Here is a 14915-nt window from a genome sequence, read left to right as displayed (position 1 = left end):
CTGCGACCAGTTTATCATACACTAATAGTGACTGTCTCTATTGTCTTGTATTTTACAACAAGTTTTTATTGTTATTTAACTTCATGTATTTGGCTTATCTCCTCAAGTAAACTGTAAATTCTTGAAACTAGTGACTGTGCCTTTTGATGATTTATATCCTTTTTAGTTATCATGTTCATAGGGCACACCAGTAATTATTTATTAGAAGGTGCAGTAGAGTTTTTGTATTCTGCTATCTCTGCTGTTGAGATTGTTAAAGTGAACCGATAGGTTTCTTTTGGAAACTGATAGATCCAATGACATCAATGAATAAGAAGGTACAAGTAGCCCTGGCCAGGTCACTCAATTGGTTAGAGTGTTGTCCTGATACACCAAGGTGTGGATATGACCCCTGGTCAGGGCACATACAAGAATCAACCAATAAATGCATAAATAAGTGGAACAACAAATCATTGTTTCTCTCTCTCCCCCTTTCTCCCTTCCTCTCTCTGTCTAAAATTAATACGTAAAAATTAAAAAGAAAGAAGGTACAAGTAGGAGATACAGATGTTAGACGCATTTGGCCATATTTTCAAAGACAACTGTAATGGATAAATTATCACTTACTAGGGGCCCAGTGCACGAATTTGTGCACCTTGAAAGGAACTATGGGCCATGAGGCTGCGCTGGGCCCAGGGTTGGGTCTTGGCCCATCCTCCATGCACCTACCTGGCCCCTCCCACCGCGGCCCCTGGTCCCCTGTCTGCTGGCAGCCCCGCTCCTGGCTTCTGCAGCCGCTGTTTGCACCTGCTGACGGCGCAGAGCGATTGTGGCCAGCGCCAGCAGCAGGTGCGAGTGGTGGCTGCTGCCCTAGTCGCCCCTCAGGAACAGGGGGATGTGGAGAAGCCCTCAGGGGTGACCAGGGTCCCCAGCTGCTGCTTGCACCCACTGACAGTGCTGAGCAATTGGGACCAGTGCCGGGGGCCTGCTGTGGGTGCGAGCGGGGTTGCTGCCAGCAGCAGGTCTGAGAGGTAGCTGCTGGCTCTGATTTCCCCTTAGGATCAGGGGGAGGTGGAGAAGCCCTGAGGGGTGATCGGGGCCGGCAGCTACTGCTCGCACCCGCTGATGATGCCGAGCAATTGGGGCTGGCACCGGGTGCCGGCAGCAGGTGTGAGGGGTCCGGTGCCGGCAGCAAGTGTGAGTGCCCGGCAGGACCATGGTGTGCAGGAGCAAAGAATTTTCAGTAATCACCAGAGGCTTGCCCCGATGACAGCAACCGGCGCCCCGCCTTAGTCTGGCGCCCCTGCTCATCTGCTTCACCATCCCACCATGGCCAATGCCCGCCATGTTCCACGCTCTGCAGCCTGCTGTAGATGCCCACCATGTTCTGTGCACGCCCCCGGTGGTCAGCGCATGTCATAGTGGACAGTTGTTCAGTTGTACCACTGTTTGGTCTATTTGCATTTTAGCCTTTTTAAAAAAAAATATTTTTATTGATTTCAGAGAGGAAGCGAGAGGGAGATGATAGAAACATCAAAAATGAGAGAGCATCATGGATTGGCTGCCTCCTGTACACCCCCCCCCCCCCTCGCACTGGGGATCAAGCCCACAACCCAGGCATATGCCCTTGACTGGAATCGAACCTGGGACCCTTCAGTCCTCAGGCCAATGCTTTATCCACTGAGCCAAACTGGCCAGAGCTTAGCCTTTTATTATATAGGATTCTCCCCCCCCCCATATATTTTCCTCAACATTTCTTTTACCAAAACGACAAGCACTTCTTATTTTCCCTCCCTCCCTCCCTCTCTCCCTCCCTTACCAAAGGATATATTTATTGATTTCAGAGTAGGGGTGGGGTGGGGGGTGGAAAGGGAGAGAGAAACATCATCCATGTGAGAGAGAAGCATCAATTGGTTGCCTCCCTCATGTACCCCTACCGAGGATCGAACCTGCAACCTTAGGTATGTGCCCTGACCAGGAATCGAACTGGCAACCTTTTGGTGTACTGGGATGATGTTCCAACCAACTGAGTTACCCGGCCAGTGCCTTATTCTTTCTTGATAATGGAGGGGGAAATGAATTTTTAATTGTCAGACTATGTTGTGTGGTAGGAAGAGAGCATATAGAGTTGAGGTCTAGACTAGGATCTTCCACTGTTCTTTCTGACCACCAACACTCAATCATTCTGGGCTTCCCTTTATTTATCTGTAAAATGGGGATTTAATAACTTCTTGTAAGTACTCCACTCAGGGCAGGGTGAGGGATAATGATGTAAATTAAGATAGAAGAGACTATTTCTGTTATATGTCTATTAAAGTACCCTGCTAAATATTTTTGTATCCTTAAAAATTCATCTTGGATTTTAAGCTTCTAGGGGGGTAGAGATGTATCTGCTTTATTTATTTTTTATGTCCTTTAGCTCTGTACCTTATGAAATATTAAATAAGTATTTTTTGAAACGTATCTTAGAAGTATAAATTAAATCAATTTTAAACAATTATCCAGTGCAATTGCTATTATCACCAACATTTTCAAGTTAGGTGTTTTTAAAAATTGGTCTTTTTAAAATTTTTAAATGTATTTTTATTGCTTTTAGAAAGAGAGGAAGGGAGAGGGAGAGATAGATAGAAACATCGATGAGAAAGAAACATCAATCAGCTGCCTCCTGCACACCCCCTACTGGGGATAGAGCCTGTAACTCAGGCAGGTGCCCTGACCAGGAATCTAACCGGTGACCTCTTGGTGCATATCTTCTTTTTTAAATACAACATTGCTTCTTCTGGCATATTGAAATTAGTATTTGCTTGCTGAACCTGAAAACAAACAAACAAAAAGGAGAGCAGCCCAGCCAGCGTGGCTCATTGATTGAGCGTTGACCTATGAACCAGGAGGTCCGGGTTCGATTCCTGGTCAGGGCACATGCTCGGGTTTCGGGCTTGATCCCCAGTGTGGCGTGTGCAGGAGGCAGCAGATCAGTGATTCTCTCTCATCATTGATGTTTCTGTCTCTCCCTCTCCTGTCCTCTCTAAAATCAATAAAAATATATTCAAAACAAAACAAAACAAAACAAAACAAAAAACACGGAGAGCAATTATAATTGCTGCTTTTAGAAAATTTCACAAGTAAATTTTCAATTTGTAAATGACACCTAATTTATCGATGCAATCTCCTCTCTCTTGTTTTGCTCCTCTCTTCCTCCTTCCTCTCTATTCTGTTCTTCCTCTCTCCTTTCAACTAACATGCTAGGCATTGTGAATACAAAGATGAATAAGGCATATTTCCTCTTCTCACGGAGCTTCCTGTCTGGTGATGTTGGTCAGTACGAGGACTTGAAGTACCAAGAATGATGTCTCAATAACTATTAATCATGACAATTGATTAACAAGGATATTTATCTTCCACTCATGGGGAAAACATGTTTCCTATATAGCCTAATAGATTTTTGACAACAAAAAGGCCTGCTCTGAAGATATAATAAAGCAAAACTTTGTGTCTCCTGTCATTTTTTGCAGCATCACCATTTTAATATAAGGATTAATATAGCATTGCTTTCTGGTTATAAATGCAAAATGGAAGTATCTTTGGAGTTTATCTAGTGTAATGTCTTACTTTACTGATAGGGAAAAATTAAGATCAATGGATGGGAAGTTAGGATTATTCTTTATTGTACGTAGTACTGATACGTGCTTTCCTTTGTTCACTGACCTTTCTGGACTTTTTTTGTAGCTAACGGATTAAGTTTTCCATATCACATATTTTCATATATTTAAAAAATGTTTCTTTCTCCTGTAACTCATCCCTTTTTTAGCTTAAACAATTATTGCTTATATGATGGAGTTTTAAAATTTTTCACTATTATTGGCAATTATTCTGGAATCTGCCAATCGCTCTTAAAATACATACCATGTATTTATAACATAACACTAATGGAGTGTAGTTTCATGAAGAGAGAGAATGATTTGTGTGCCCTTACTCACCAAGTTTATCTATTTTTCCATTGTTTTTAGTTCTCTACTAGAGGTCTGGTGCACGAAATTCGTGCATGTGTGTGTGTGGGGTTTTCCCTCAGCCAAGCCTGCACCCTCTCCAATCCGGGACCCCTCAGGGGATATCCGACTGCTGGTTTAGGCCTGATCCCGGGGATCGGGACTAAATCGGCAGTCGGACATCCCTCTCACAATCCAGGACCACTGGCTCCTAACTGCTCACCTGCCTGCCTGCCTGATTGCCCCCAACTGCTCCCCCTGCCAGCCTGGTTGCCCCCAATGACACCCCCCCCCCACTAGCCTGGTCACCCCTTATTGCCCGCCCTGCCAGCCTGGTCACCCCCAACTGCCCCCCTGCCGGCCTGGTCACCCCCAACTCCCCCCCCCCCCCCCCCCGCCAGCCTGGTTGCCCCCAACTGTCCCCCTGCCAGCCTGGTCGCCCCACGCAGCCTGCTGTTCAGTTGTTTGGTCGTCCCTCACTAACCCCCCTGCTGGCCTGGTCGCCCCACGCATCCTGCTGTTCAGTTGTTTGATTGTCCCTTACTAACCCCCCCCCCCCCCCCCCCCCGTCAGCCTTGTCGCCCCATGCAGCCTGTGTTTGGTTGTCCGTCCAGTTGTTTCGGTCGTGACAGTCCCTGGCTTTTAATATATTAATATTTAGTATATATACTCTTGAGCGATCTGGGGTAAATATAAGGCTGTATTAATTGTTGGCTCAGTTATCCAATTGTTATAAAGTTTCAGTATAGTTGTACAGTTTTGAACTGAATTATTGCGCTAGAAACTATCAGCTCATTAATTTTTCTTTTAAAAATGTTATCATGATTTATTTACATGCAACTTTTTTCTTGCTTTTTCTTTTTGATTTTCTTTATTTTTGATTTTATGATTTTTATTTTATTTTACATTACAGACAAACAGAAACTTCTTTCATCTTTCCATTCTCTGATTTATGATAAATTTAGTTTCCTTTGGCCTGGCATTTGCTTCAGCAGGCAGTCTTTCTTCAAGTACCTCCCTGATTGATGTATAATCTTTGATATCTTCCATTAGCCTCCAGGATCACTAAGTTCAAGGCCCCCTTGGAACCTAAGGAGCCCTGCCGAGGAGCTGAAGGCCTTCAGAGTCCTTGGGGTGATTGACAAGGTAATTCTTCAGTGCCTCTTCAAGAGTTCAGTCATAAATCGACTGCATGCTGACATTATGTCTTTGAAGCTTTGGATCTTAAGGATATGAAACAAAAGGAGAAAATGACTCAAATGCATCTGCACTTTAAAATAACAAAAGCAGAAGAGAAAAAGCTTTTATCTAAGCAATTCATGTAAGGTCATGCAAAATATATTGGAGCTAAAGGAGAAGGTGCATATTTGTTGGCATTCAGTGGAGTAGGGGTTTGGTTTTTTAAACCTGTTATAGCAGGGTAAAGATACACTTTGTTAGTTACAAAAACTTGGGAGTCAGTAGTTATTCACAACTGGTGTAGTCAATATAATTAGTCAAAATGGCATCCTCCCAATTACTACTATTTATTGAGCACCTACTATGTGTCAAACCATATCTTAGGCATTTTATATAAAACGAATTATTTAATCATTTTCACAACTCTGTTATTTGCATCTTAGTGAGAAAATGATGTTTAAAAGAGGTTAAGTAACTTGCCCAAAGATCACATAGCTAATTTAGGGTAGTGCAGAAATTCAAACCTAGATCTTTGTAACTTAAAAAGCTGTGCTTTTTCTAATACACTTAACCCCCTTTCACACACACACACACACACACACACACACACACACTTTTATATTTGGAATAAAAACACTAAGATAACAGATATCTGCCACTGAGTTCCCCCAGTTTGGTATCATCTCAGATATGCTAAACATGCCCAGTACGGGCCTCTTAGATAATTTAAAAGTGTAATTTAAAAACTATACATAATAAACTGTGTTTTAAATATATTTGATCAACCATTACTTTTACCTTTCAAAGTCAAAGAAAATGCCTTAGTTAAATGTTAAGGTGTACATTAATTTAAATCTTTTTTACATTAATCATCTTTTATGAAGCACCTTAGTGGTCATTTGTAATTTACTGAGTACTTCTTGTCTTCTAAAGTATGCATGTGATTCCATGCTAAAACCGAGCAATATGCAGTATATCGCAGGTAATTTAGACAGTAATTTATAGTTTGAGGTATTCCAAAAGGAACATTAGATTGGATATTACATGAAACTCTCAGTGTCTTATTAAATTCTTACAAGCATCCTTTTCCTCAAATTCATATGACTGAATTTTGAACTTAAAGAATTCTAAGCAGTATGATTTTAGAGGCTGAAATGATGCCTTAACCATGTTTTCCCTGGCTTTTCAGAACATTCAGTTTGAGAGTACAGAGAGGCAAAATAGGAATTGAGTAGTTTCCTGGTTCTTGGATTTCTGGGCATGGAAATAAGCTTTTTTTGATATACAGTGTCTGCTCCCTCTTAGACTTGTTTATTTTGGCAAAGTGTGTCCTTTCATTGCTATGCTCTAATTATGAGTAAGTCACCTGATTTATTCAACTAAGAACTTTTGACAATGGAGGAATTCCTAAGTCTTTGCTGAGGCATAATTTGTTACTGTTTTTACTCTGTTAACCTGTGTTTGATGTTTAGAAGGTGGCATTTAATTTTCTTAAGTAGAGATAAGGAATTATGTATGGGAATTAAATAAGCTTTTTATTATTATTATTATTTAAAATTTTTATTTATTGATTTTAGAGAAAGAGAGGGAGAAGGAGGAAGGGAGGGAGGGAGACAGATTGAGACCGAGCTAGACTGAGAGAGAGACACAGAGAGACAGAGACATTGATTTTTTTATTCCACTTATTTGTTGAATTCATTGGTTGATTCTGGGAGTCATACCTGCAGTCTTGGTGTATCAGGATGGCTCTCTAACTAACTGAGTACCCGGCCAGGGTTGGGAATTAAATAAGTTTTGCAAGTAATCTTTTAAAATGTGTAACATAGTCTCTACTTTGCAAGAGCATCAATAGGTAAACTTTAAACAATTTGAATTTTTAAAAAATATAAATTTTTATCAATTGTACTGAGGAATACCTAAAATTTGGATTTTACAAACTTGAAGTTTGGAAGAGAAGTATTGAATAAATTCAAACAGCTAAAAAATACACAGGATATGGTAATCTAGCCCATACAGAACACAGTTTCTCTGATTCTCTTTCATTTTAGTATTTGTTCTTTATGAGTTATTTTGAGTGTTATTGTCTATTAACTTAGGAAAACAAAATTTCCCTAGGGTAGGAGTTTATAAACTTTTATATAGAAAGGAGATAAAACAGATTACTATCTAGACCTTAAGTTCTTGGGAACAAGATTTTGTCTTTCTTGTTCACATCCATATTCTCAACACTTAGAAGCATGCCTGGCACATAATGGACACTCAATAAATACTTAATGAATTGAAACTTAAATAACTTTAAGTACTATATTACCTATAGGGTGATACCTACTGGTATATTATGAGACTGCTACCTAGTACCACTGTTCAAGACACTCAGATGTATAGTAATTCCAAAGCTGTATCTTGGTCTAGTATTCAAAGGTAAATAAGTGACTTTCTGTCTTTTACTTGGGATTAACATATATATGCAACAAGAAATTTAAGCATAGGGCTCTGGGATTATAAATAAACTGGTGTGCATTCAGAAGCAAGAATGATAAGGCTGGTGAAGGCCCTCCATATCATATATACAGGACAGCTGAAATATGAGTAATGGTTAACTGATAAAAACATGCACGGTGTTTATATTTTTGAGGGCTCTCCAGTATAGAGGGACTGTATAATGGTTTGTTCAAATCTGGGGGTGAAAAGGGATATTAATTATGCCAGAACAACATCTTGGACAAACTAGGATATCTGGTTTTCCTGGGAGAAAGATAGTAAGGGATGAGACTTCAACTAGAACTAAATGAGTATAAGTTGGCAAAATTTTGGCCAATGATTAGAGATACTTTTCAAAAATTAGGTTTGACCAAAGGCAGACTGGATTCCTTCATATCTTGTTTGTTTCATGTCATTAGAGATATTCAAGTAAAGGCTGAAGGATCATTGGTGGGGATATTGTAGAAGGAATTCAAGCATTGAATGGATTTTTTTTTTAATTTAGAGAGGAAGCGTGGGGGTGTAGGAAGGGGGGAGAGGGAGAGGGAGAGAAAGAGAGAGAGAGAGAGAGAGAGAGAGAGAGAGAGAGAGAGAGAAGAAGAAGAAGAAGAAGGAGGAGGAGGAGGAGGAGGAGGAGGGGGAGGAGGGGGAGGAGGGGGGAGGAGGAAAAAAGAAAGAGAAACATCAGTTTGTTGTTCCACTTAATCATTGGTTGATTCTTGTATTCGATGCCCTGATCCGGGATCAAACCCAAAACCTTGGTGTATCAGGTGATGCTCTAACCAATTGAGCTACCAAGCCAGTGCCTGGATTTTTACATTATATAACTTATAAAGATTTCTTTTAGCCCTCCGATTCCTTTACATATAATCTTCATGTGGTAATAGCAGGGGAAAATAGAAATTAGTGGAAACACCATACTCGGGTGAGAAGGATGGGTGGATTTCTGTGGTTTCATATAAGTTTGTGCATGTGTGGGTGCACAGACTTTTGTGTTTATGTGTGACAGATATGAATATATATGTTTCTGTGTATAAGGATTATTTATATATAAGTAATTTGTAGTTGAGTTAGGAATATGGATTGATAGTTTAACTGGTGGTAGGATGTCCAAGTGATGGAAGAATTTCTGAGAGAGTTCACTATAATTTATCAGAATGATTCAGGAGAGAACAGCTAAAATAAAAAATTTAAATAAGATCCAGAGTCTCATAATATAATATAACTAGTGGCCTAGTGCACGGATTCATGCACATTGGAAGGAAATTAATTAGAAGAAATATTTTAATATTGCTATTTGCCCTTTCTCTATAATAGAAGTGTCAACCAAATTCACCATCGACAACGACAGATCCAAACACACTCGTGCGATTGGCACCAGCGAGAGCGTTACATGTATCGTGCATGTGCGAGTCAAACTTAGCCTTTTATATATATAGAATAAACTTGCTTAATTAGACCTGCCTTCTAATTTTGCTAAACTCTTTTCCAGCCCAATGAAGCACCCCAACTTGTCTTTCAGGTAATTGTCAGCAACACAGTAAATATCAACACAAAGCAGGTTATTATTGTAGATCATGCAGGGAGAACAAAGGGTAAAATATTTAACTGCAGCAGTATTTGACTATATTCTGCGCAGTGAGAAAACCTGAAGTCATTTTCAAGGTCCACCATTCCTTCTTTTCAGTGGGGTCAAGTTTCTAAGCTTTCTAAATCTCTGTTTTCTGGCTAATGAAAAGAAAATAGGATTCCACCAAGTCTCCTATCTACCTACTCCAGGACTTCTGTGAGGATCAAATGACACGAGGCACGGGAAAACGCTTCACAGACATCTGGCTAAAGTGTACAGTGTTTGCACCTGGCTATATAGCAAGTCATGTTCCTGGGCTGAAGAAACTCCAAGGAGGCTAGTCGCTAGGGAGAGGAAGCTGGGCGTTGCTACGTGACGACGTCATTACCTGTTGCCCACAGCCACTGTTTCTGGGGTGGGCTGGGCTGTGGGATGCATTATGCACCATGGGGTCTTAGCAGCGTTGGCTGCAAGTTGGTGGGGTGTCACTCCGGGGTGGTGGCGGGGCCTGTGTCCCACTTGGGGGAAGCTGAGTGTTGCTTTGTTGGCACCAGGTCCGTGGTGCCATTTCTTTGTAAATGGCCAGTGCGCGTCACGGCAGCTCCTGCATTGAGCATCGGCCCCCTGGTGATCAGTGCACATCATAGCGGCCGGTTGGACAGTTGGGAGGGACACTTAGCATATTAACCTTTTATATATAGATAGATATTCAAAATGTCCAGGTTTCTATAGAAAATTATCGAGAAAAGATAGTCCGCTGATACCAACAGTGAGGTGACAGAGATGTTAGTTGTCTCACAGGATTTATAACAGCCATCATGAAAATACTTAAGAGAGCAATTGCAGACACACATAACACAAAATAGAAAGTCTCAGCAAAGAAACAGAAGGTGTAAAGAAAAACCAAAAGAAGATTTAGAACCAAAAAAATACAATAAGAGGGAAAAAAAACAACAACTCTCAATGGGCTCAACAGCCAAATGGATGGGACAGAGAAAAAATAGTGCATTTGAATATAGAACAATAGAAACTACCCCTGTCTGAATAGAGAAATAGACTGGGAGGGGGGGTGGGAATGAACAGAGACCCAGGAACCTATGAGGCTAAATTCAACAGTTCTAACACTCATGTCATTGGGGTTGCAGATGAAGAGAGAAAGGGGGGAGCAAATAATAAGTATTTGAAGAAATACGGCGAGACATAATCCTACAGATTCAAGAAGTGAATCTCAAACAGGATAAATCCAAACAAATCATGGCAAGGCACACATCATAGTCCAACTTCTAAAAAGTAAAGATGAGAAAATTTGAAAGCAGCAAAAGAGAAGCACTTACAGAGGAAAAATAGTTTGAATAACAGTGGATTTCTCATCAGAAGCCATAAATGCCATAAGGATGGCACACAATTTTTTAGGCGCTGAAAACAATGGCACTGTAAAGATCCTTAACTATCTCCTCCTGGGGATCTAGTACTAGCAGCATTCTGGGAGCTCACAGGGAGACGGGGGATGTCCTCACCAATTTGGCCTGCAGGTTTTCATACAATGCTCCTGTTTTCAGTACAAACAGTTCCACCTTCAGCTGTCGGGCTTCTGATTCCATGTCTTTAGAAAATGAACCTCTCTCTAGTCTTTGGCTGGGGAGGAGAGAGCAGCTGCCTGGCTGCCTATGCAGCGGCCTAGAGTATAGACTTTTCTCCAGTCCTCCTGTTTCCAGGAGATACCTGGTACCCCTCATTTCTGGAGTTCTGCAGGAAGAATTGGCTTGCCTTTCGTTGTTGTTTTCACCTGTAGACATTTGGCATCTGTTTTCTGTCTACTAAAATTTTGCCCTCTTTTCACATCTCTTGTTTACAGTCACTCTACATCTTTTAAAATCTGTTTACTGTTATTCAGTGGGGTTTCTATGGGAGATTGTGATCTATATTTAAGAGAATGTCAAATTTAACACATTATGTAGTCCTCTCAGCTTCATGGCAAGCATAATTTTGATCACATGTCTTTGCTGATCTTTTCAAGTTGTTAATTTTTAAAAAATCAAATAGTACAAAGAGTCTTATAGGTGATTTATGGCTAGAATAATTATTTCAAGTTGACCCACCACCCTCTGGGTATTGCTAGTTACATCGAACCCATCTTCAACTGGGTTTCAAATTAAAATGTAGGCATTCCAAACTCTAAGTTAAAGGTGTACGCTATTTTCTTATTCCCCTTTAAACATGTACTATTGTTTTTTGTCTTGTCTTATTTTTCTCCAGCTCATCGTCAACACTGCTGGAGGATAACTTATAACAATTAACTTAAAGTGATCTTTCTAAAACTAATAACCCCTTTGCTTACAATTCTTAATACCTACACATAGTTTTTAGGCTAATGTTCAAGCTTCTTAGCTAAGCCTATGGAGACCTTTGATTCTCAGTGTGTTTCTTCCTCCCCTTTTCCCAGACACCACAGCGTGCTCTCTGGCCACAGTCCTGTTGAACCCATCAGGTATGCAAGGTGTCATGTTTAACACATGATATCCCCCTCTGCCTGGAGTGACTTTTCCTTCTCTTCCTCACTTAATTCCTTCTCATTCTTAATTGTTGTCTTCTCTTGGAAGCCTCCTTTGTTTTCTGATTTAAATATCTCTTGCTGTGTTCTTTTTTTGTTGTTAATCCTCACCCAAAGATATTTTTCCATTGATTTTTAGGGAGAGTTGGAAGAGAGAGAGAAAGACTGAGAGAAACATCGATGTGAGAGAAATACATCTATTGGTTGCCTCCTGCACACGCCCTGACCAGGGAGGAACCTGCAACCAAGGTACGTGCCCTTGATCGGAATTGGACCTGGGACCCTTTGGTCTGCAGGCTGACACTCTATTCACGGGGCCAAACTGGCTAGGGCTCTTGCTGTGTTCTTTTAATGCCTTGAACCTATGTGTGATAGCATTCATCCATATTGTATGGAATTTTTTTCAGTTGCAGTGTGTTTTGTATTTGTGTGGTAGTTTTTGACATTTCTATGCCTCCTACAGTAAGCCTTCATATCCCTCAAGTGATCAAGCATTTTTCTTCTTCTTGTTAAAAAATGAACATTTTTATTTTGGCACTGTATTTACAGACATCTGTTAGACAGAAAAGATAGTCTAAATCCTGTGCTCAAGATATATGTTTTTGGAGAATACGTCTCAATAACATATCAAACAGCAGCTTAGTGACTACATCTTGTTTAATTTTGGATTCTTGGCATTAGCATAGAGATTTACAAATAGCAGATACTTAATATACAAGTGTTGAAACCATTTATTCTAATTGGTCTGCCTCCTCACCAATTCTCTGCATGTCTTTTTCCATGTCTTTTTTCTCATTCATTCAGCAAATATTTATTGAACTTATGTGTGTCAGGGATGGTATTAGCCAGTGGAGATATAATGGTGAATAAAACACACCTAATCTCTACCCTCTCAGAGTTTATAATTGAGTGGGAAATAGAAATGAACTGACAGTTACAACTGAAAGTGCTTTGTGTGAAGGAAAAGTGTACACTAGGGTATTGTGAGAACATACAGGAGGGCCACCTAGCTCGGGCTCTCCGGAGGCTTCGTAGAATAAGCAAAGCAAAGAAAGGAGGGGTGAGTAGGATTTAGCTCATAGAAGAGTGTTCTAGGCTAACGGGGCAGGACACTCCACTCAGAGAGCTTGCTCTCTTTCTAGCTTCTTCAGCTTTTTCAGTTCGTCCTTCTTGGCCACTTACGTTTAGTCTATTCTTCGAGACAGCTGAAAGCTTGCCTCCTCCATAACTAATACCTACTCATCTTTTCTTTCTTTGAATTAAGTTTAGTATTCAATTGTGTATTATTTTCACTTGTATAATTTTTGTTGCCTTAAATATATTGTTAACTTGTCCTGAAAGGCAGGAACTGTATCTTCTATTCCTTTTTATTTTCTCTGATAATGCCTAACTGAATACAGTGCTGTCCATATAAGGATTCAATAAATGCTTGCTGAATAGTTGTAAAGGGAACAAAAAGAGACAATATATGGGTTTTAAGATTTCAAATACTCAGTGAGTCTGTACCTCAAAATATACTACACCAGCAGGATCAGAGCAAGAGGGTGGTTTGAATGGACAACTGTCAGAATGTTCCTCCACCTCCCCTTTCACCTTCTTTCACAGAGCACACCCATAGCTTGTTGGCAGAGTACTTTGTTGCAGTCAGTGAAATTGCCAGTTTGAGAATGAGTGTTGTGCCTTGTGTTACATATATGCTTTTAAATATTTTGGAATTTTTCAGAACATGAACACATTGTATTTTTATACTAAATAAATTTTCCAGGTCATCTTAAAACACTGTTCAGTTTTAGTCAATACCAGAAGTTCAGCTCCATCTACTATGAAAGTACAAAACTCATTAAAAACATTTAAAAGTAATAGCTTCCTTGCCCTTGAGGCATTTTCTTCTGAATTGCAATCAGGCTACCTTTGACATTGGCAACTTAGTTGGATATGTATTGATTGACTTGAAGATGTAGCATCTGTGTCCATTATCATTATAAGATAGCATTTATTAACTGAGTATACACTGTACCACTTCTGAACACTATATAAAAACTACTTGTAGACATACTTTCTGCTTTTTAAGGATTTATGTTTTCAGGACCTATAAATGATTCAGGTATATTTATAGAACACATCTAAGCAGCAGAATGAAAATATTAAACCAGGATATGAATAGACTTAGTTTGTATCAGCACTAGAGTATTAGGTTTTTCTAGCAAATGCAAATAAAAAGAGATCTAAAGCTAAATACAACAGACTATACTTTTAATTGAATTAATTTTCATCTAAATTCAAGTCATTATTTAAGATTTTTAAAAATTGATTTTTAGAGAGAGAGGAAGGGAGAGGGAGAGAGCGAAACATTGATCAGCTGCTTCCTGCATGCCCCCTACCAAGGATCAAGCTTGCAACTCTGGCATGTGCCCTGAGAATCCAACTGAGAACCTTTTGGTGTCAGGCTATGCCCAACCAACTGAGTTTTAACCTCTCTTTAGCATAATCTCTTTGTGGCCTTGGGCAAGTTGCTTCACAGAAACCAAAAAGACAACCAAAACAAGAATGATGAAGTTGTAGAGAGCTAACTTTTAAAGCCTTTGGATCTGAGAAGAGCCTCCTAAGTGGATGTTTTCCTAGCTCTTCAGCATTTCTATTTTAAACCCAATTGTTTCTGTCTTATATTCTGCCTTCTGTTATGTTTATATCCAGTTTTCTTACAAAGACACACCATGTCCTTTGGAAGCGGGTTTTATGAAGTAATAGATGTATAGGCCTAGGATTTGAAGATTATACAAAATAAAACTCTTTTTGGGAGGTATGTGTATAAAAGACATTTCTGTGTTGGCTTTATTGTTCATGAAATCAACCTCACATTCTAGTATGAGACATCATTGATATTGATGGCTTACATTCATTGACACTGACTAACAGGAATATAAAAATTTTTAAATTTGTGTTTGTGGCTGAAATAATTACTTCTTGGGCTGTTTTTCTGGAGTATACAAGTATTCTGTATTGCTGTAGGGCAAGGCCTACATTTAGCTATTTGCCTAAAGATGAATATTCTAGAGGTTTGGCCAACTTTTAGATGGGAAGTAGAGAAACATTTTTTAAATCTCTTTTCTGATCCTGATATTAGTCTGTCAAAGAAAACAAACTTTGCCAATCATATTTCAATGTGCTT

At 39.8% G+C, this 14915-nt stretch overlaps 1 protein-coding gene across 5 annotated transcripts in view; it reads left to right on the top strand.

Annotated features, from left to right (window-relative positions):
• RPS6KC1 (ribosomal protein S6 kinase C1) overlaps nt 1-14915 on the top strand; it is a 503192-nt gene that overhangs the window by 68998 nt on the left and 419279 nt on the right. For all 5 annotated transcript variants that reach the window (XR_013812996.1, XR_013812997.1, XM_079761915.1 and 2 more), the window contains one exon: nt 5019-5111. Coding sequence is in view for 3 of the 5 variants with exons in the window: in XM_079761915.1 (XP_079618041.1) it covers nt 5019-5111 (93 nt within the window). In the remaining 2 variants the exon portion in view is untranslated. The remainder of the gene's footprint in view (nt 1-5018; nt 5112-14915) is intronic.

This window comes from Cnephaeus nilssonii (genome assembly GCF_951640355.1).
Source record: "Cnephaeus nilssonii genome assembly, chromosome: 21".
NCBI lineage: Eukaryota > Metazoa > Chordata > Mammalia > Chiroptera > Vespertilionidae > Cnephaeus > Cnephaeus nilssonii.
This window is presented reverse-complemented; position numbering and strand designations above follow the sequence as displayed.